The sequence below is a fragment of the Chanodichthys erythropterus genome, chromosome 9 (assembly GCF_024489055.1).
Source record: "Chanodichthys erythropterus isolate Z2021 chromosome 9, ASM2448905v1, whole genome shotgun sequence".
NCBI classification, from domain to species: domain Eukaryota; kingdom Metazoa; phylum Chordata; class Actinopteri; order Cypriniformes; family Xenocyprididae; genus Chanodichthys; species Chanodichthys erythropterus.
Genome location: NC_090229.1, coordinates 36,410,089 through 36,432,857, shown reverse-complemented (window position 1 = coordinate 36,432,857; position 22,769 = coordinate 36,410,089). Strand labels below are relative to the sequence as shown.

At 36.9% G+C, this 22,769-nt stretch overlaps 2 protein-coding genes across 4 annotated transcripts in view; one reads left to right on the top strand and one right to left on the bottom strand.

Annotated features, from left to right (window-relative positions):
* Positions 1-22,769, top strand: part of vps13a (vacuolar protein sorting 13 homolog A) — a 90,539-nt gene that overhangs the window by 35,176 nt on the left and 32,594 nt on the right. For all 3 annotated transcript variants that reach the window (XM_067395484.1, XM_067395485.1, XM_067395486.1), the window contains 12 exons: positions 9,797-10,150; positions 14,280-14,381; positions 14,462-14,614; positions 14,728-14,986; positions 15,329-15,489; positions 16,704-16,807; positions 18,694-18,979; positions 19,813-20,223; positions 20,301-20,405; positions 21,494-21,640; positions 21,718-21,849; positions 21,935-22,068. In XM_067395484.1, coding sequence (XP_067251585.1) covers positions 9,797-10,150; positions 14,280-14,381; positions 14,462-14,614; positions 14,728-14,986; positions 15,329-15,489; positions 16,704-16,807; positions 18,694-18,979; positions 19,813-20,223; positions 20,301-20,405; positions 21,494-21,640; positions 21,718-21,849; positions 21,935-22,068 — 2,348 coding nt within the window. The remainder of the gene's footprint in view (positions 1-9,796; positions 10,151-14,279; positions 14,382-14,461; positions 14,615-14,727; positions 14,987-15,328; positions 15,490-16,703; positions 16,808-18,693; positions 18,980-19,812; positions 20,224-20,300; positions 20,406-21,493; positions 21,641-21,717; positions 21,850-21,934; positions 22,069-22,769) is intronic.
* On the bottom strand, positions 1,777-3,565 carry LOC137027416 (interferon gamma-related-like). Its single transcript, XM_067395600.1, has 6 exons — positions 3,422-3,565; positions 3,148-3,204; positions 2,849-3,046; positions 2,651-2,728; positions 1,957-2,022; positions 1,777-1,860 (listed from the first exon to the last, which is right to left on the bottom strand). Exons 1-6 carry the CDS (start codon positions 3,563-3,565, stop codon positions 1,777-1,779), a joined length of 627 nt encoding a protein of 208 aa, XP_067251701.1.

The following is a 22,769-nucleotide window of genomic DNA, read 5'->3' as shown; positions in this document are numbered from 1 at the left end:
CTTCTTCACCGTTTTTACTTGAATCAATTTCAACACTGATAAATACAAATTATGTACACATGCATACAGTCTCACACTCTCACACACAAAACGGTTTTGAATGATGTGCTGGTAATGTAAATACTCAAATTTTCATGCATGCCATGTATGTAAACTTATACAGTATATACATTCAAGTTCACACAACTACATAATCACGGCGTCATATACATCCTCACACTATCAGTGAATGGGCACGGAATAAACTCATAACACAGAATTAATGAATAAAGGATAACATGAAACACATACAGTAACACTATATGTTTGGCCGTCGGCGGGAGACATGATCACGGATCCGTCAGAGATGCAGCTCGATGAAGACTTACGGTGCACATTTTAAGTTTTGTGTTTGATTATTTCATTTGCTAACTACCAAATCAGTCGTGATGAGAAACGGCTATATCACGTAACGTTAGTGTGGACGGATATTAACGCGTGTGACATACACTTGATCAAAGTTTATTCGTTTCTGTTATTAGTAATCAGTTACTCCTAGATGACCAATAGCTTTGCTATTGACTGATTCATGATAATAATCTGTACAATATTGTGATCTGAGCACATGTCGTTACCTAACGTAATCTATAAGCTTACGCCGGTCTCTGTCCTGTTCTCCACTGCTTCTCCTCACACAACAGCTCAATTTGTCTCTTTTGACCGTTATTCTGTCTAATTCTGGCCTGTCCCTGCTCTCTTGACCACACAGCAGGCTAATTGTATGGCTGTGATTAGTTATACGAGTATAAATAAGCATTTACAATTTCCTCAGCGTCCGAACTGTCATTGCGATCCATTGTTTTCCTATAGTTTTATATTGATCGCCCTCCCTTCACTGACGTCACGTCCGATTGGGCATTTTTCAGATGCGGAAGTAAAATTTTCTCACAAAAAACGACTCCAGAAGCCTATGTAGCGTATTTATGCGTGTTTTTTCAAGAAAATCTATTCCATACATTATTTTTCTATACATTGAATCACTAAAGCTCTAACCTGCAATATGCCCTTTTAAACAAATTAGATTTACATAAGAAGGTTTGAGACTCACTGTATGTCATTTCCATGTACTGAACTCTTGTTATTCAACTATGCCGAGGTAAATTCAATTTTTAATTCTAGGGCACCTTTAATATAAAGAATCAATTTTGCACAATTTCAGTTTGTGCCTTAAAGGACATGATTTGTTCCACGGGGAACCAAATGTACCTTTTTGGTTTTTAAAACTTGTTGGTACAATATTGTACCTTCATCAAAGTTACAACTCTTGTCCCCTAAAGCCTAAGGTACCACCCCAGTGACAAGCCCATTTATACCTTAACTGTGGTAAATATGTTCTTTCAATAACTATTAAAGGCCATTTTCATATTGAATAACATGCACATTCAACAACTGAATTCAAAAGGCACTTAATACCAGTAACTGTAAATACATATCAAATACACATAAGTGGTTGAACAGTAAAATATTCCTTTGTGTAAATAGTTTACAATAAAAACTTCAAAAATGAACAGAGTATCACTTAAAAAAAGCTCAAGTTGCTGCACATTTCACAATACAATTACACTAAAATGTAACCGTATGTAAAATACAATTACAAACAAAACTAGAATGCTCCCACCCCCCATTTTTCACAACACACCTGCATTTCTTTAACATTAACATTTTCAAAGAACACCACCTCAAACTGCTCGGCAAATTTCAGATGCCTGGATTTCCTATCCCAAGATTCTCTTCTCACTAAAGACCTGTGTGAAGACAGAAATTCACAAAATCTGCAGCGATAGTTGGTTTGGCTGGTTCTTCCTGAACAATATGAAGACTCTATATTAGAAAAGACAGAAGTAAATTGATTACATTTATATTCCCACTGACTAGTTACAACTGACTTCATGTAGAATATTTATTATTACTACTTACTGCAGATTTGTTGCATATAACACCTGTCAGATTGTGACAGTCGTTCACTTTCTCCATGAATATCACCTAAAGTAAATCGAGAGCAGCATGAACATGACAATCCACATCTAAACAGACATTTAGCAACTATAAAGACTTTTCAGTTCATGCCTCACATGATCCAAGCTAGCTGTTACGCATTCTCCAATATTAGAGCCACAGAACCTCGCATCTCCCTGTCTGAAGTCTTTGATTAGCTGTTTCAAGTGTGTGACTTTTACACTAGGCATCATACACTTGCCAACTTTTTAAATGGTTACAGAGAAAAACTGGGCATCACACACTAAACATATCAGATCACACACAACCAGACTTTTGAGTCGTTCTGAAACAAATGGCATGTAAACATGCGTCGTGTTTGTAGGAGTAGTATGACAAATGACAATAAAAATGTTCTAAAGCTGGCTCAAAATATCAAACATATTTGATATCCTCCTACATGCACTACACAATTAATTTACTGTAATTAACCATTTAGCCAGTGTAGCTCACAGAATATTCAAGCAAATCCAGTTAGAAATCAACGTTCATCTTTTCTGTACACTGTAAATGATGCAAACACACTTGTGATGAGAAAAAATTAGATCATAAGTTATGGATGGTGTAGTAGAGTACAAGTTTATTAAATGAAAGACTTTTGGATCTTCCATTGCACCTGTTTTTCTGTATATGCCCAATCAAACACCTGGAGAAAGTCATTTAATGCTCCTGCTCTGGTTGTTCCATTCTTCACCTGAGTGAGAATAAAGCATGTTTTAGATATCATATCATATATTATATCAGATGATAAATGGCAATTCAACTAAAAATGTACACTTTCACAATGAAGACAGGACTTTCTCTTTATGTTTACCTTGACTGAGTTTATTTCCTGAAGCTCTCTCCATACTTTATGTTCCTCACTGTACTGGTGTCTTAGAATTTTCACCTCAGTCATTAAATTTTTTAGATTGTTTTTCACTTCTTTCTGCTCAGACTTCATGTTTTGGAAAAGTTCTTCATAGATGTTCAGCATTCTTTCGAGCAACAGCGAATTACAAGTGCAGAAAGCCTTGGATTAGAGAAACAAGTATTATTAGCATGATACTTATATAGAGGCATACCATTCATTTGCATTTTCATATTTTAGCATTTTGCACAGTAAAAACTTACATTCAGCTGGTACAGATGAGAAGCAAAAACAGACTTTGAAACCCCTTCTGTGCCATTCTGGGCAAAAAACAGTGACCGTTATGAATGAATGTGCATCTCTTGTGGATCTTAACTCCTAATCTAAGATCAAAGTGTCACAAAGTTTATTGTGCAATAGGTTTCTTCTTGCTAATATTAGCTGCAAGTCCAAGAATTGAAGTAATTCATCTTGTTTACACAGACTGAGCTGCTTTCAAACCCGCTGCAGAAGTTCATGATAGTAGACATCACTTACATATTGTTCTTGCAGAGAGCTGATATTTGTCTCCAAATTGGTCTTCTCTCTTTTGGACTTTGGAAAACTAAACACATTGGTTGTCTGAAGAGATGCTATTAACAGAAGTCCACACAGAAGCACCATGTTGAGACAAGAATCCATTCTTTGTGTTTGTTTCAGTGCTGTGAACCAAGCTAATTTAAACACAGGTTGTGACCTGATGCTAGTCAGCAGGTGAGTGTTGATGATCGGAAAGGGGCCGGGTGTTTATATAGGTGCACAACGTAAAAAAGCAACGTATGAAGGTGGCAGTGGATACACTTAAAAAAAAAAAAAAATGTTATTGTTTTTTTTTTTTTTTTTTCTGTGGGCTATTTTTCTATGAAGGTTTCCTATCAGAGATGAGATGCTCTGAAGTAAGTGACGCCTTTGAGAATAGCAACGAATTCCCCTTCAAATATCAGTTCTCTGAATCTGAACCTCAGAAATCTTAAAACCATGTTTAAGAAGTAAATGAAGTTGTGCATAGTATATGCTGAGGTATGGATTGTGCATACAGTGCAGTGCAGTACAAGTTTCAGGAACTCTTTCTGAAGTCTGAAAGTCCCTAGCTGAAACAGTGGACCTTTAACTGTTTTAAGGTTGTGGGTTTGATTCCCAGGGAAGGCATGAACTGACGTGTACCTTGAATTCAACACGGGATATTTGGATAAAAGTGTCTGGTCCAGCAGTTTGCATACATGCTTGGCACATTGAAGTCTTGGTGCCAATCAAGTCAAGTCAAGTCAAATTTATTTATATAGCGCTTTTACAATTGGTAATTGTTTCAAAGCAGCTTTACATATTAGAAGCACAGAAAAAAAGGGAAGTGGTTAAAACTGTACAAGCAAGCGTGGTAATATGTAACATATACAAGATGGTGCTACATTAAGCCAATGTCGGCTGACTTCCAGGGGTGGAAAAAACCCCCTAGGAGAAAAACCCAGCGTGCTAGCACTGGGAAAAAAGTCCTAGGAGGGAAAAAACCCCTTGGAAGATATATATATGTAAATGTATATGGAGATCAAAATCTGAATTGTACATTTTTATTATAGAGATTAAAAATCGATTATATATAAATATATGTAAGCGGATACGGGGATCCTGGGCTACGTTGTAGTCAGGTCCAGACGCAGGTTCTCCATCTGACCTGGATACGGCCTGGATCCAGCACCCGGCAAACCTCAGGATAAGCAGAGAGACAGATATTAGCGTAGATGCCATTCTTGTTCTGATGTACAGGTATATCTAGTGTTATAGGAAATGTTCTCGGTTCCGGCCGACCTAATTATTGCAGCGTAACAATCCTTTAACGGATTTGAAAAATGTTAATGTATTGATAATGTGTTATGTGTATGCAAGAGCAAAGAGATGTGTTTTTAGTCTAGATTTAAACTGACAGAGTGTGTCTGCTTCCCGAACAATGCTAGGAAGATTGTTCCAGAGTTTAGGTGCTAAATAGGAAAATGATCTGCCGCCTTCAGTTGATTTTGATATTCTGGGTATTATCAACTGGCCTAAATTCTGAGATCGCAATAAACGTGAAGGACTATAATGCATTAAGAGCTCACTTAGGTACTGGGGAGCTAAACCATTTAGAGCTTTATAAGTAAGTAGCAAGATTTTAAAATCTATACGATGTTTAATAGGGAGCCAATGTAATGTTGACAGAACTGGGCTAATATGGTCATACTTTCTGGTTCTAGTAAGAACTCTAGCTGCCGCATTTTGAACCAACTGTAGTTTGTTTAAAAGCCGAGCAGAACAACCACCCAGTAGAGCGTTACAATAATCTAGTCTTGAGGTCATGAATGCATGAACCAACTGTTCCGCATTTGTCATTGAGAGCATATGTCGTAATTTAGATATATTTTTTAGATGGAAGAAGGCGGTTTTACAGATACTAGAAACATGACTTTCAAATGAAAGATTGGTATCAAAGAGCACACCCAGGTTCCTAACTGAGGACGAAGGTTTAATGAGTGATATAGGTTTGAGTCTGACTTATAAAATGATGGTTTCCCAATCTCTCACTTTTGCAGAGCGCAAAAAACGTATGAAAAATAAAGTGATCTTAGAAGGTTATTTTATGTATTTGATGTCCAAGTTTCTCATCTCAAATGGTTATTGTTATCTTGAATTTAAATTAACAATTTTATGCATCATTTTTATACTAGTTTATGCAAGATTTTAATTTCAGACAGCCAGCTTTTAAATTACGCCTTTTATTCTTAAACTTAACTAATTTTAATTTCAAAGCTTTACATGTTCGATTGTCTTTTATATGTATTTTGTATGTGCATTTTATAAATGATTAGTTCGTAAATATAGTTAAGTCCAGTGGGATAACAAAAAATAATAATTTAAGGGGCAGAGGATGCCCATCTGGTTTTGGGGGTTTTGTGGGCTACTCCCACCTAACAAACCTTCTAGACACTGGGTGCCAGCAGGTTGAGATGAATTAAAGTCAACAACTGAAAGTTGCATCACCATTACATATTATATTTATCCTTTTAGAACATTAAATATGTTAGTGGGTGTGATTTTTATATCTAATAACTAATGGCCGTTTATTTACCTTTTTGATGTCTTACAAAAGTTTACCATTGATGTAAAGAAGCCCATTTCTGCCACATAATAAAAATATGCTTTGGTAAATCTGAATTATGAAGATTTACCCAGATTTACCGTGAGGCACCGGCGCGACCACTGGATTTCTTTTTTTTTTTTTCTTCTAAGAGAGTAAACTGTACTGTGTAATTTATGGTCATACAGGTATACATTTACATTTACATTTGTTCATACATTTACAAAATTACACTTAAATAACGAAAACAAGCAGAATGTCTGTTTCCTTTTCTAGATCTTTGTAGTGCACAACAATGAACCACTTTCGTATACCTAATTATTTAAGTGAAATATTTCACGTAGCCCATAGGCCTAAATATTCCCTTTTATTTTATATATGTAGGCCTATAGTTTTATTCTGTTTTCTCTGTTCACAGAAGCGCTGCAGGTAATTACATTTGATGTAGTATCCATTTCTGGTTACGTTCCGGTCAAAATTTCATTTGTTTCCTGTTTTCATTCCTTGAACCGGTTCAGAGCCCTGGTTATAAGTCCCTAATAATGATTTACATGATTTTCTTTCTTCCATTCAAAAATGGGCTTCCATACCGTGGACACTTTTGGTCATATCAGATATTTTTATGATTTCACAACCATCTTAAGTCAGTTCAATCTCCTGTTTTAAATAATTTTCTGGTGTTTCTGTTGCCCAAACAGTAATGCATGGCACTCAAAACATCAATGCATAAATTAATATTAAAAAGAAAAATTGCATTTGTGCTGGCATGCAATCCTGTCATTTCTACAGAATTGCTGGTTTATCTGTGGTAAAATTTGCTTAATTTACATTTTACTGCCTGTGGCCACATCCCTCAGACACACTGTGGTGTGTCACATCAGTTCTCTGAATCTAAACCTCAGAAATCATCTTAAATGAGTCTGTCTCTCCACTTAAAGCCACTGTGAACTTTAGAGGGATACATGGATTGGAAATGATGAAAATGCTATCTGGCATCACTAAGAGGCATTACTGGGTGAAAGTGGTTAATTAACAGGTAAACAGCAGATGAAACTAATTAAAGGGTCCAGGATGTGTTTGTCAGATGGACTGAAAGTGCAAGCAGTAACAAAGTCATTCCTCGAAAGAAAAAATCATCTATAGAAGAGTGGAGGGTGATCCAATTGAATTCATGCATAATTTAAAGGCCACCTAAAATGTAAAATATCAAATAAACTGCCATTTATTTTCAAGAAATAGTACAACCAAAGACTTTGGAGAAATGGGAGAAAATGCAACACGCATATTGCAGAATAAGTCCTGCCTTCAATAGAAAAGACCCACACTGTGCCCGAAATCAAATACTTCCCTACTATATAATATGCAAAAAACAGTACGCCAAAAGAGTAGTATATCCGAATACATAGTATTTGCAAAACAGTTTCTGAAGTGCGCATTCGAGCTCTACTACACTATATTTTACTATATTATACTATATATACGTAATTAAACAGTTTGCTTTTACACACACATGTTCTGTGCAATTTCTAAATGACAGGGTTTGAAATGAACGGCTGTAAAATGCAGGTAAAAATCAACAGTGGATGGTAACAATGTCAAATCACTAGGCAATTTAAAAGGTTATGTTTCAATAAATGGATCACGTAATTAGCTGGTAATATGTAATATGCACAGATTTAGCACACATACTCAACTAATGAGCCAATTAAATATAGCCAAATTGAGCAGCACTTGCGCATGACTTACTTCAACACAATCGTCACTGAGCAACAAATAAAGGCGCTGGTTTGTTAGCTTTGAAGGGAATATCGCAGACCCAAGAGACACAATAATGTGGGGTAACCACAGTGTAAAAAGGGGTCTCAACAATGAGCAGACCCTGGCCAGATATAAATACAGATATAAACAGCGATCAAAATTAGTAGATTTCCTTTGAAACTAATGTTACGCTTCAAATAAAGATTGTATTACATGCCAGTAGGTGGCGACCAGTTACTTTTAAAATGTACTTGATAGATAGTTTAAAATCTCTGGACGAAACAAGTCATTAATTTCAAACTATTTATTTACACAATGAATTCATTTTTTAAAATAACGTTTTAGACATTTATAAATAGATGTATAACATTAAATAGAGCATTTTGTCACTTATTTTGTTTAGTTTTCTAATGTTTTGTTAAAAATCCAGATAATCCAGATAAATTAAGCTTAAAAGAATAAATAATATATTTGGCATCTAACTATTTAGCTATTAGCACTGTTTCTAATATTAAAATGGGGCAGGGGGTGTTGTGGGGATGTGACATCTTTCTCACCTTTTTCACCCCTGATGTGTTTGTATCCCTGGAGATGAAATAATGAATTTTTAACTGTATTCTGGAAATGAGGATCAAATGTTAAGTTTGTGTCAAATATCACACCTAATTTTTTTTAATTTAGTTTAGGACTCCAGAGCAGAGCCTTCCACTTGTAGGGTTAGAGGACCGGATTTATTAATTTGATGGTGTGAACCGATAAGCATTTCTTCCTTCTTATCACTATTGAAACAGAGAAATGAGACATCCAAATTTTTATCTCAGAAATGCAGTGTTCAAGAAAGCCAATAGCTGAATTATCACCAGGTTTTGAATGAATGTAAATCTGGGTGTCGTCTGCATAGAAATGGAACTTATAGTGGACAAATGGTTGAAGGTCAAAATCACAGTTTCAGTGCAGCTTCAAAGGGCTTTTAACGATACCAGACGAGGAATAAGAGTCTTATCCAGGGAAACAATTGCTCATTGCTCAAAAAAAAATTAAAAGTATATACATTTTAACCATAAATGCTTATCTTGAGCTAGCTTTCTTCTTATTCTTCTCTATTATAATTCTGGCAGTGTAGACACTGCTAAGTGTATTACTGCTCTCCACAGGTCAAAGTTTGAACTAAATTCTCATTAACAATATGCTAGCGCAAGTATATAACAATTAGCTCATTTACTTTTTTCCCCTAATTTGACAAATTTAGGAGCACATAAATAATTAAAGACTTTTAATTATAATTAATTATAAACAAATCCCAAAATACACCAGGACACTTTATTTTGAAATGTCCTTATTACTTCCAGTTGCTCATTCAAACATATGAAGGAGATAAGATATGAACTCTTACAACCATCTAAATCATATTACAATACAAACCATAAAGTAAACCTTGTCATAATTCATCAACGGTGAATCGTAAGCAATTGTTTGGCATAAATGTGAAGCATTCAAACTGTTCTGAAACTTTGAATATAAAATCTTCACCTTTGAATTTTATTATCACAATTGCTGTTTTCCAGCCTTGAATTTAAGGCCTCTTAAAATGATCATTAAGACTTTTGTTACACCATTTAAGATATATGACTTTTATGACCTTAAATTAATTTTTTTTCTTCTTTTTTTTTTTAATCAAATTCAATGAATTTACAGTTTGCACACATCTATTTTCAGTCTTAAATGTATGTGAAATGCTCACACTGTCAAGCTCTGTAAAAGAATCTGAGATAAATTATTTATTTTGAGATTTTATGGGTTTGTACTGAATGGACATACAGTATTAATTTAATGTGCAGGTGATTTTTTTAAATCCCTGCAGATACTCTGCAAAATGAAAAACAAACTCACGTTTGTAGTTTTTGTAGCAAAAGCAGACTTTAGAGAACAAAGCTATGAAAGTGTGGAATATGAACCTTTTTGTTCCCTCTCTGATGCTGGAACCAATTACTGTCTTCCTGTTCCCAAAGGTCTCTCCCATCATCATAAACACCGTCATCACCATTCAGTCAGCGCTGAGCCCTGCAGCTGAGACCCCCGAGGAGCTGGAGAGCCCCGTGCCACAGGACCTGTGGGAACGCCGCAGCCTGCGAGACCTGAAGCTCTGGTTCCTGGAGGAGGGAGGAGAAGAAGTCACCCGCTCCGTCGTTCCACTCATTCCTCATGGAGAGTCTCTCAAAATGAGCATCCAGTCCATCTGCCTGACGCTGGAGGCCGGGGTGGGCCATCGCACCGTGCCCATGCTGCTGGCCAAAGCCTCGTTCCAGGGAGACGTGAAAAACTGGAGTACTCTCATTAACCTGCACTGTCATCTGGACTTGGAGGTCAGTGGATGTTGTAGTACACCTCCATGTCATCCAAGATGTTCATGTCTTTCTTTCTTCAGTCAAAAAGAAATTAAGGATTTTTCTCCATATAGTGGACTTCGCTGGGGTTCAACAGGTTGAAGGTCCAAATGTCAGTTTCAGTGCAGCTTCAAAGAGCTCTACATGATCCCAGATGAGGAATAAGAGTCTTATCTAGAGAAACCATCACTCATTTTCATGTAGATACTTTTTAATCACAAATGCTCGTCTTGCACTGCTCTGCGATACGCCACACATTACATAGTCACGTTCACGCGTGACATAGGCAGAAGTACTGATCAAGTGTTTACAAAGCGAATGTGCAAAGACCAAGTCATACGGCCTTTACATAAAAAGGTAAAACAACGATGTTGGACGATTTTGAAGTTTGAGGAGAAAATGAGATGGAGTTTTTCGCCCTAACGCGGTACTTCCGCCACGTCACGCGTGACCTTTCCCACATGATTATGTGTGGCGCATCGCAGAGCAGTGCAAGATGAGCATTTGTGGTTAAAAAGTATGTACCTATTTATTTTATTTTTTTTAAGAAAATGACCGATGGTTTCTTTAGATTAGACTCTTATTCCTCGTCTGGGATCGTTTAAAGCTCTTTGAAGCTGCACTGCACCAAGCACAGCAAACCTGATGTTTTTAAACCAATCAGAAAAATCGCAGTTAGTTTGCTTTAGTTCAGTGTACATTGCAGTACAAAGTACTCAGATGTCAGATGTTTATCTAAAGATGCTTATAGGAATGGCATGAGGACTTGTACTCCCAGCTATGGATGCACGATTAATCAAAATAAAAACGAAATCCCGAATATGGGTTGGCACTATTTTTTTTTTCACCCAATAATGAAGACCGACTCCCAGCAATATCTTGATACTCTATTCATGCTTTTTGTGTTGTTATAAACTAGGGCTGCCCCCTAATATTTGACTTATCATTAGTTGACTTGAAGATTCTTAGTCGACCAAAAATGTTATTAGTTGGTTCGTCGCAGGAAAATAAAACCCGCAGTGCATGAGGGACGGATCGTTAACAGTGGGTCCTTGTCGTATTACAGTATGTCGGGCAGGAAAAACAAATGTTCACCTATCATCCATTGACATATGGCCATCGACCATCCTCAAATATGGCTTATCATTTAAAATAATGTAAGTAGCAACTTTACATGGCCGCTTGCTCTAATGTTAATCTAGATATATGTGGGCTATTATTAATCGCATATCCAAGTGTTTGTGCAGAGTGTGAAGCTGAAGTATAGAGCGTTTACTGCATGACATGGAGGCGCCACCGTGATAACTTGCATTTTTTCCTGATGACAGCGGAAACAAATTAAATACTCCATCATTTTAGGTCATACAGATAAGAATAATACATAATTCAAAGCTGTAAACTTTTATTTGTGTAAACTTACAATAACAAGAAAACGCTGTGTCTTTGTAAAATAAAGAAAACAAACAGGATGCACTTTCTGGCATCTCATGCTGTGTTCACACCAGACGCGACTTGCGCGAATAAATCGCGCTATTCGCGCGTAGTTGGACGCTTGAACATTTTGAGTTTACTCGCTTCATTCGCGCGTGACATTCGCTTCATTCGCGCGTGAAAATCCCTTCACAACAGACGCGAATTCGCGTCATGAGAGGGGCTCTCCCGCTCCTTTATGTGTCCCAGACTCTCCCACTGCTTCTGCACACTTCCTCTGAATAAACACAACTTGTCAGTGGGGAAATAATTGTAAATTACAGCGAATAAGCTCAATTGGTCGTCTTTAGTTGGCTTGTAGTCTCAATATGTATTTATATATATGTATATATATAGCTCAAATTGAGTAAAGACCGTTTTTTACAACTTATCAGATTGTCCGACCTCCTCACTCACTTTCTTTCAAACACGGTCCTTTTTATTTCTGTTTCTATAAATGTATGAAGATGTACAGCGACGATGATTTTGTCCTCCATTGTTGTTTCGAATTTCTGCCTCAGCTCGCTACGTCACGTCACTACTAGAGCAAGCTCCCGATTGGTTAACGCGGCGCGGAAATTCGCCAAAGTTCAGATTTTTCAACTTGCGCGATTCGCGCGAATCGCTCAATTCGCGCCGCGTCATTCGCGCGAATCGCGTCATTCGCGCCGCTTCATTCGCGCGAATCGCGCCGCAGGATGTCAATTCGCGTCTTTGCATTGACTTAACATGTAAATCACTCGCGCTTACCGCTTCATTCGCGTCCGGTGTGAACGCACCATCAGTCTCCCTAAACTTGAGCGCGTAATAAAAATGAACCGAAACTCAGCGTATAGACTACTTTCCTCACAAATATGAGAAATATATCTACAGAAAGCTTGAAATGTCTACTGTTAAACAAACCAATTCAAATCGAAAATAAATATTCTCTGATTATGTAATTTGTATGAAAGGTGCATTTCTCTCTATAGGCACGTTCACTACTGCCGAGATGGCGAGTCAGCATCGTCAACTTCATCTTTGCAGCCGACACTGACTCAGAAAACACTAGTTTATTAATAAATAATTAAAATGTCACCTTGCTATGTTTTTCCCCAACACATTAATAATCATTACTTTTGCCGGTGCTTTGCAGCAAGCTTTGTGTGCGCTTGAGAGGGGAATAGATGATATATTAAGCCTATATACTGTATATATTAAACACTCATTATGGTTTAATATTCTCCTCAGTATATATTTAAGTAACTAAATTAATATAAACTTCCGATTAGTCGACTAATGGCTTAAAGGTGCCCTAGAATCAAAATTTGAATTTACCTCGGCATAGTTACATAACAAGAGTTCAGTACATGGAAAAGACATACATTGAGTTTCAAACCCCATTGCTTCCTCCTTCTTATGTAAATCTCATTTGTTTAAAAGACTTCCGGAAAACACGCGGATCTCAACATAACACCGACTGTTAGGTAACAGTCGGGATCATTAATATGTACGCCCCCAATATTTGCATATATGCCAGCCCATGTTCAAGGCATTAGACAAGGAAAGGCAGTATTAACGTCTGGATCTGTGCACAGACAAGGTAAGCCATCAAGAACAACAGCGAAAAATGTCAGATGGAGCAATAATAACTGACATGATCCATGATCGCATGATATTTTTAGTGATATTTGTAAATTGTCTTTCTAAATGTTTCGTTAGCATGTTGCCAATGTTCTGTTAAATGTGGTTAAAGTTACCATCGTTTCTTACTGTATTCACGGAGACAAGAGCCGTCGCTATTTTCGTTTTTAAACACAGTCTGTATAATTCATAAACACAACTTCATTCTTTATAAATCTCTCCAACAGTGTAGCATTAGCTGTTAGCCACAGAGCATAGCCTCAAACTCATACAGAATCAAACGTAAACATCAAAATAAATACTTTACTCACATAATTCGAAGCATGCATGACGAACATCTTGTAAAGATCCATTTGAGGGTTATATTAGCTGTGTGAACTTTGTAAATGCACTGTAAAATGCACTGTAATGAGAGCTCGTGTGGCAGGGAGCAGGCGAATTAAATCAGTGCATAGTTAATGATGCCCCAAAATAGGCAGTTAAAAAAAATAATTTAAAAAATCTATGGGGTATTTTGAGCTGAAACTTCAGACACATTCAGGAGACACCTTAGACTTACATTACATCTTGTGAAAAAGCATTCTTGGGCACCTTTTAAATGAAATTGGGTGTATCCTTATTATAAACAGTGCAGAATATTCACAAAATGCTCCCACTTGCTTATATCTCAAATGAACATCATAGGTGTCCTCAGTGCCAATACGATTTAACTGCAACATGTGTTTTCAGAGTGCTGCTTTATTTTTAACGTCGCTTAATTCTTTATATTTTTGCCTGTTACATTTTATTATTAACATTTAGAGGCATTTTTCATCTTGCTGTCACCACTTGTCAGCAGAGTCCCAGTGTATCAACTAGTGGCAGAACCATTTGAACAAAATGTCCATCCATACTGTCAAGTTTATTGTCATTGTTCTGCGGCACTACTATCTAACTTCTACAATATTTAAAGTATGCTGGACAAATGATTTGAAATGATTTTAGTGTCCTATAACAAGTTGTTTGTTTCCTGTAGGTGAATTATTATAATGAGATGATGGGATTATGGGAACCGCTGTTGGAGCCGCTGGACGATGAGGAAAAAGATGGCTTTCGACCATGGACTCTGGCACTGAAGGTTACCTTTCATTTCAGGCCTAATGTGTTACTGAAAGTACTTTTCATAAGTTCATATGATAAATAATATTGCATCTACAGATGAAGAAGAAACCAGTAACATATTCTGGGATATCTGATGAGGTGGACGGCAGTGTGCCTGATTACAAAACGGTCATCAGCTTCACGAGTAAAGACCAGCTTAACGTCACCCTCTCCAAGTGTGGCCTTCACATGCTCAGTAATCTAGGAACGGTATGAGATTGAGATGATTCCAGTGTGCGAAGATGGTTGAAAAGAGACGTCTTTCTATTACAGATAGAATAAATGGACATACAGATGAGGGGTTTCTTCTGTTTGCTTTGCAGGCATTTGCAGAGGCCGCTAAACAGACTGCCGAGTGCTTTCAGACGGACCAGGCTCCGTTTGTGGTGAAGAATCACTTGGGTTTGGCAGTGTCGGTGCTGCACAGCGAAGTGTTTAGACCCGTGGGTAAAGAGTCTAAAGATCGTGTGGTGGAGCTCCAGGATGGAGAGAGCCTGAATATGCACTACACCCTCACCGCTGAGTCCAGTGACCAGTTCTCAGCCATGACCAGCCTCAGCGCCAAAAACTACATTCAGCCCAGTAAGACCCATAAACACCTGTGACCTTTCTGAATATAGAGCACAAAATTACTAGTACACTCTAAAAATAAAGGCTCCAAAATGGGTTTTTTGCAGCAATGCCATAGAGGAACCGTTTTGGGTTCCACTAAGAACTTTTTACTCAACAGTTCAGTAACAATTCTTTTATTAGTATAAACATTTTTCCACTCTAAAGAACCTTTTGTGCAATGGAAAGTTTCCATGGATGTGAAAGGTTCTTCATAGAACAATAGATGCCAATAAAGAACCTTTTTTTTTGTTTAAAGATTATATATATTTCTAGACAAAAACTGACATTCTTTTTGTTTTTCCTCTTCTCCAGCTCCAGTTGGCCACACTACCCCAAGCGTTATCCCACTGATCAAAACAGGACGGGGCATGTACAGCGTCATGCACCGTGACTCAGGTGTCACTCGTTTCTTCGTCTGTCAGATTTACACCGTCGAGGGGAGCAAATATGTCAAGATCCGCTCTCCTTTCCAGGTGGATGTTGTTTATAAACACACACACATATCAGTCACACACAAAATGTAGACACCTATTCACAGCCTCAGATTTCTCTCATAATCAGAGCAGAAAAACAAAAGAATCTGGCCTTCACTTTAAAAATCACCAAAAATTTATATCACTGTATTTTTCAAAATTATATCGGTTTCACGGTATATGACGGTATTTTTTTCCCCATGACTGGGCGTTAACCACATTTTCTACTGATTGAGAGAGGAAATACTGCAGTAGATTGACTAGAATGCCCTGTTTTACTGTCATGATGAGTGAATATTGTAGACAAATTCCACACTACAGTTAATACAGGTTTACAAAGCCCCACAAAATGATGCTGTGGGGAGTCAACAACCAATAAAACACAGACCTGCAACACATTCATTACAGACACATGAATATTAAAATATGACCATGGAGATAGAAAATAAAAGAGTTGAGGGAACCTTAAGCATTTTAAAAATCTAACCCTATATAACAACAAACGCGGAAGAACATTTAAAAGGATATTTTCAGTACATTTAAGAGCACTACAGTCTCTGAACAAATGACACACGTAAGTTTAACACAGAAAGAATAAAGCAATAAAGCAAATTTTAGCCCATTCTTCTTTGAATTGTCAGTCTATTTATTAACTTACATCGTCTTCTGTGTTGCAGAATAACCCATTGTGTCATCGCGGTCGTGATCAGACGTACAGTTCAGTGTCCTTTGCATAACGTTACATTTCATTTGAAGACGTGATGAAATATGTGCGCATTCTGTCCAAATTCACTCACTTGTTTTCATTCACTCTTTCAAGTGAACAATATAAGTGGATAACGTAGGGAATAGTGAATGAGGCTTTAGGGGGTGATTTCAGACTTAACATAGGCTGTGATGCGATATCAGCTGTGCAACAGCTCTCACTACAGTGCAACAGTGAAGCGGGATCCTCTCAAACCGTTCCGAACGTTGGTTAAGCGATACATAGCGGTATTGCGGTATCATCAAAATTCATATCATAACAAAAAATACCGGTATTCGGTATGAACCGGTATACCGCCCAGCACTAGCCATCATCTTATGAATAGCTCTAAACATAATTAAATTATCTATGATATTTAATAAATGAATAAATGTACATTTTATTTCATCATTGACAGGTATTGTTCATGATGTCATTGCTTTTTATTGATTATTGACTTTTTTTTTAGATTATCAATCACTTTTCGGTGCCGATCCGTGTTTATGAAGGATCTGAGTGTCTGGGCATCTCTCTGCCTGCGGAGGAGTTCTGTGTGCCGCTCGGCTCTTACAGGTCAGTTACAGCACTGGACTATCAGCTCTGACTCACTGAAGTACACTGCAAAAAATGCCTTCTAATGTTGGTGCCGATAGCCTTGTGGGCAGCATGCCGATGTGTAGGTACTTCGGGTGACCCGAGTTTGAGTTCTGTGAACCTTTCCCGATACTTCCCTTCTCTCTCTCCCAATTCGCTTCCTGTCAACTAACTCTCCTATCTCAATAAAAAGCAAAAACGCCAAAAATAAATCTTTAATAAATTATTAAATAAAATAAACCCTTTTAATTCAGTATTTTTTCTTGTTGTTCAGGAAAAATTAATTTACTTGAGAAGCAGTGTTGAGAATATACCTTTATTTTATTTATAATAATAATGATATGTTCATTTGTAATATTATTTTGTTTTATTATTAATAAATAAATATTAATTAAATATTAAGGCCAGGGGTTTACAATTTTTCTCTTCAAACCTTGTCCAGTTTTCACCAAATTTGAATCAAGTTTAAATCTAGTGATCAAATAGAGGAAGGAAAATATCTATGAAAAGCTAAAATATTAATATAATCTGTAGATTGAATCATTCCTTCGTCCTGTATATGCCTCTTAAAGTGCCTCTATTATGTTTTTCAGATATTACCTTTCATGTAGTGTGTAATGTAGCTGTTTGTGAATGTAAAAGTTTTAAAGATCAAAGTGCAGATAAATGGAGTTATTGTCTCCTAAAAGAAAGAATCGATTCTGAACCTCCTGAAACAAGTCGTCAGTAATTCCAGTCTTACTTCCTGCATGAACTTATGGAGGTATTTAACAAATCTGCATAATGTCAGCCTATGGTCTTCACAACGTCAAGTAACTTTTATTTATATAGCGCTTTATTTAATACAGATTGTTTCAAAACAGCTTTACAGTGATGACAAGAACAAATAATGATATCTTTGCCCCACCCTCAAACACTGTAGTTGTAGCTGAGACTGGAAGAGTTTGGTTCATGTTGTCATGTCAAATCAAGTCACCTTTATTTATATAGCGCTTTTTACAATGCATATTGTGTCAAAGCAGCTTTACATTGATAACTGGTACATAATTTTTGCTCAGCTCTTAAATAATAGTGTCAATGCAGGCAGATCAAAAGCACTGTTGAATAAATGTCGAGAATACTTTTGAATATTAAATGTCAAGTGTCCCCAACTAAGCAAGCCAAAGGCGACAGCAGCAAGGAACCCAAACTCCAAAAGGTGACATCAGGTGGCAAACAAGTGGCAAATAGGTGTTAAAATGGAGAAGAAAAAAAAAACAGTGCTTTGGTACGAATCAGGTTGCTATCATAAGTCTGATAGGATTGCAACAATCAAAGTATTTATTATAAGATAAGATAAGACTCTTATTCCTCGTCTGGTATTGTCATGTTGTCCACATGACGAGAAGATGCTGTTTTAGTGCACTGTGAATCCACTTTGAATCACTTTCAAAATGATGAGGACTCACGCTGGGATTGATGCGGTAAAACCGCTGCCATCGTTACTGTTCGTGTCACTGTGTATCAAGTGCTGAGGAAGATTCGGAGCAGAAATTCAGATATGATGGGCATATGGTTTCCGACATGCGCTGTAAGCGGTCGACCAGTCACAAAACACTGGCATATCTGACCAATCAGAGCAGAGTTGGCTCTCAGAAAGGCGGGGCTTAGAGAAATCCTTTATTGAACCATTTCAGACACTGAGAGAAAAGAGCTGATGCTGCAGTGGATATTATGAGAAAAATGGTGGTTTTTTTTGACATTGGATGCATGTAAACCTGTTGTAGGAGACTCCAAAACAAAATTAGGAGCCTTTAAAATAGCATAATTGGGGCACTTTAAACTAACAATCTTTCCATTTTCAATTGTTTGCTGCTTGTTTTCAGAGCTGAACTGAGTCTGCAGCCTGTAACTGAAGGCGAGGAACAGTACGAGCACTCTGAGGGTTTCACTTACAATGAGGTGATTCAGAAGCCTGGAGTGCGTCTACAGAAAACCTGCTATCTTCATGGAGACAGCACCCAGATGCTGAAGATCAACATGGTTCCTCTTCCAGATGCTGTGATGTCACATAGCACTGAGGAGGAGTTTGACAAGCCCATTGTTCTGCACCTGTGGCCCACCGTTCTCCTCCGCAACCTTCTGCCGTACCCAATCACCTTCAAGTTGAAGGTACGTGAGGTCTTATGTTCACGGAGTCAGACATGTTGTAGTTTGGCCTGTCACAGTTATCTTTTATTACAGATGCCCACTGTAATGGTACCATATTGGTCATTTTCCAATATTACAGATATTTTAATTCTTTAAAGGATTAGTCCAAATAAAATTTTACTGATAATTTACTCACCACCATGACATCGAAGAAGTTCATGTCTTTCTTTTGTCAGTCGAAAAGAAATGAAGGTTTTTGATGAAAACATTCCAGGATTTTTCTCCTTACAGTGGACTTCACTGGGGTTCAATGGGTTGAAGGTCAAAATGACAGTTTCAGTGCAGCTTCAAAGAGCTTTAAACGATACCAGACGAGGAATAAGGGTCTTATATAGAGAAACGATCGGTCATTTTCGAAAAATACAACTGTATATGCTTTATAAACACAAATTATCGCCTTGCACGTGCTTTCCGCATTCTCCAAAACGCTTACACTGTATGTCCTACACCTTCCCTATTCTACTTATGGAAAAAAACTAAACTGGTGCTGCATTCATTCCATAAAATATGACCTTAATTTCTTTTCGACTGACGAAAGACAGACATGAACATCTTGAATGACATGGGGGTGAGTAAATTATCAGGAAATTTTAATTAAAAGTGGACTAATCCTTTAAGTTCAAGTGTTTTTTTTGTAATTTCTATAGAATATATATATTAATTTATTTAATTTTTTTTTTAATTGTTTTTTACAGTAGCAACGACTCAGAAATGAAAGAATGATAATATTTTTCAGGCATGTAACAGGTATTAAATGTATAGTTCTACATTGTACATAACTGTTTTGTTTGCAGGGCAATGGAGATTTCCCCTCTACCTCACTAAAAGAGGGCCACTCCTCCCAGATCCACACAGCCATCATGGATTTCTCCACTCTGGAGTTGAGGCTGCTGGGATACCTGCAGCAGGACTGGGAGTCTCATTACAGTCTCTGCAGCGACCATGACGAGATCAATTTCATCAAATTTCACTCACTGGGATTGGACGAGGAGCCGGAGGCAAGACCGGAGCTGGACATTGCTGTCCATGTTAAGAAGGAGGAGGGTCAAGCAGTGGTGGCCATCCACTCCCCTTACTGGATGGTGAATAAGACAGGCAGACTGTTACAATACAAGGCAGATGATATTCATCGCAAACACCCGAAGGATTACGACATGCCCCTCCTCTTCTCCTTCAAACCACGCAACTTTCTGCAGAACAACAAGGTTTGAGAGAATGTCATCAAGCATGAACATTCAGCTGTTTTATTGAGCAATTATCTAACTTCTCATTCTGTTTCCAGATCCGCTTGATGGTTTCAGAAAGTGAATTATCAGACGATTTCTCTATCGACACTGTCGGGAGTTATGGTGACGTCAAATGCAAAGGCAGACACAAGGATTACATGGTAACCGTTCTTTCATTACATTTTAATACTAAAGTCTAAATGAAATCAAAATTAACCTTATTCACTTTCTTAATACATGTTCCTTGTCTTATTTCTGGCACAAGATTTTTTTGCAAAAATCAGTATGAGGAAGAGATAGTTCACTTTTAAGAAATTAATGGGAGAAATCACAACATTTAATAGGGCTATAGGAAGGGAAACCCCACCTTTCGATTAAATTGGCCAATCACTTTATTCATTTATTTTAATTATTGATTTTGTTTATATACAAAATGTGCTTGTACATTAACTTGAAAAAAAAAAAAAAAAAAAAAAAAAAATATATATATATATATATATATATATATATATATATATATATATATATATATATGTATATGTGTGTGTGTATATATGTGTGTATATATGTGTGTATATATATATATATATATATATGTATATATATGTATATATACATGTATTTGTGTGTGTGTGTGTGTGTGTGTGTGTGTACTTAAGTTAATGGACAGTCACATTTTTGAGTATATAAACAAAATCAATAATCATTTAAGACAGTAATCTAAAATGAAAAAAAAAAAGAATATATATAAACTACATATATACAACTTCTAAAATAGTTTTTCTTAATTGAAATAAAGCTGATATATATATTAAAACTAATTAAATTAAATAAAAATTAAATGGAAAAACATCATATCTGAAAATAGATGATAAATAGATATGCTGCCTTGGCAACTAACTAAAATAAAATGAGCTTAAGTTTTAGAAATAATAACATTAATTTTACTAAATTTGAAATAATAATAAATTAAAACTAAATAGAAATATAAAATGCTAATACAAATTACAAAAGCACATAACAAAATTACTTTAAAATGAAAGTGAAAATATAAAAATAATATTCAAATTAAGCATTAATAATAATTAAACACTGGTTTGATCACCACTTTCACAATCTAATCAATTCCCAATGGAAGTCCCATCCTACATCTCCCCCAACCCACTCAGATTACAAAATTAAAATGGGCTTCAAATGCCACATTGACTTAAATTGAATATGTGTTGAGTGATGTCTGGTTTGATTGTAGGTGGGAGTAAAGATCGATGCAACCAGCTTCAGTTTGACACGGTTGGTGACGTTCCTGCCTTTCTACATGCTGGTCAACAGAACCAAACATGTGCTTCATGTCTGTGAGGAGGGTGTAGAACTCTGGACAGAGATGCAACCCGGACAGGTCAGGAGATAAAACTGAATCTAGCAGGAGAAATGTTGAATAATTCTCTGAACTGTGAAGATCTGTCTGCTTCTTAGGCTGCTGTTCCATTCTGGCCAGAAAAAGACTCAAAGAAACTCAGAGTCAAAGTGGAGGGCTGCCAATCATCGCCTCGGGCATTTGACTTCCACCAACCAGAGAACTGCCTCTTGCTGCACCTGGACAGAACTGTGAGTTAATGTTTCCTACACAGACTGACACACACAAACACACTCCCCTTCAGTTTATCCCTTTCTTGTTCTCTCTCGATTCTAGTTGGGTGGGATCATTGTGGATGTGAATCTGACAGAACATTCCGATGTGATCCGCTTCTCTGATTACCATGATGGTGCCGCTCCTTTCCTTCTCATCAACCACACAAAGGATGAGGTGCTACAGTTCCATCAGAGGTGAGAGCTACAAACTCATGATGTGCAAGATCAAAGGTCAAAGTATTCCAGAGTTTTTATGGGACAACAATAAGGATAGTCCTGGGTCAGTTGATGGGACTGTTTTTGGCCCTGTTCGTCATGTACTGTATGTGTTTAAATGCCTTGCATTTGCTTTTTATTGAAGAATTGAACATTTTTATTGTGAATTCTTCTGAGTGAAATGTGCCAAGGTTACAAAATCTAGCTGCATTTTATGTTTTCATGTTACATAAAATATAATATTATTAAGGCTGTTGATTTAACACATTAAACTCATTTAACACATTTCAAGTTGATTGGTGATAAAAAATGAAGCAGGGCAACAACTCACTGAATGATGGAGACTATAGAATGCTTTTAGATGACACTAAAATTCAAGATATTTGTGCAAAAATGCCCCTCATGAGTTTTTGTCTCATATTCATATCATGATATAGTTGAGCAGCCCAACGCAGTTGTTATTTTCACATCCTGCTCAACATTGTTTAAACAGCAAATGCACTCGTGTCCATCTGTTTGTCCATTGCCGTGCATGGGTGTGCAAAATGAGGTGTGTTCAGGCACATTGTTGGCGTGTTGCTATTTTAAGGCGACTGAAAACGACCGCGCTCTTGACCAACAAAAACCTGGACTAAAGTCAATGGTTTTTTGTTATTTAAAGAGTGTTTTAGTAATATGTG

Bases quoted from the DNA above. Each gene is read 5' to 3' on its own strand.
- LOC137027416 (XM_067395600.1), bottom strand. From the start codon at position 3,565: ATGGATTCTTGTCTCAACATGGTGCTTCTGTGTGGACTTCTGTTAATA. The intron at 3,205-3,421 runs GTAAGTGATGTC...TTTTTTGCCCAG, and splicing joins GCTCTCTGCAAGAACAATAT to AATGGCACAGAAGGGGTTTC. The intron at 3,047-3,147 runs GTAAGTTTTTAC...CTCTAATCCAAG, and splicing joins CTCATCTGTACCAGCTGAAT to GCTTTCTGCACTTGTAATTC.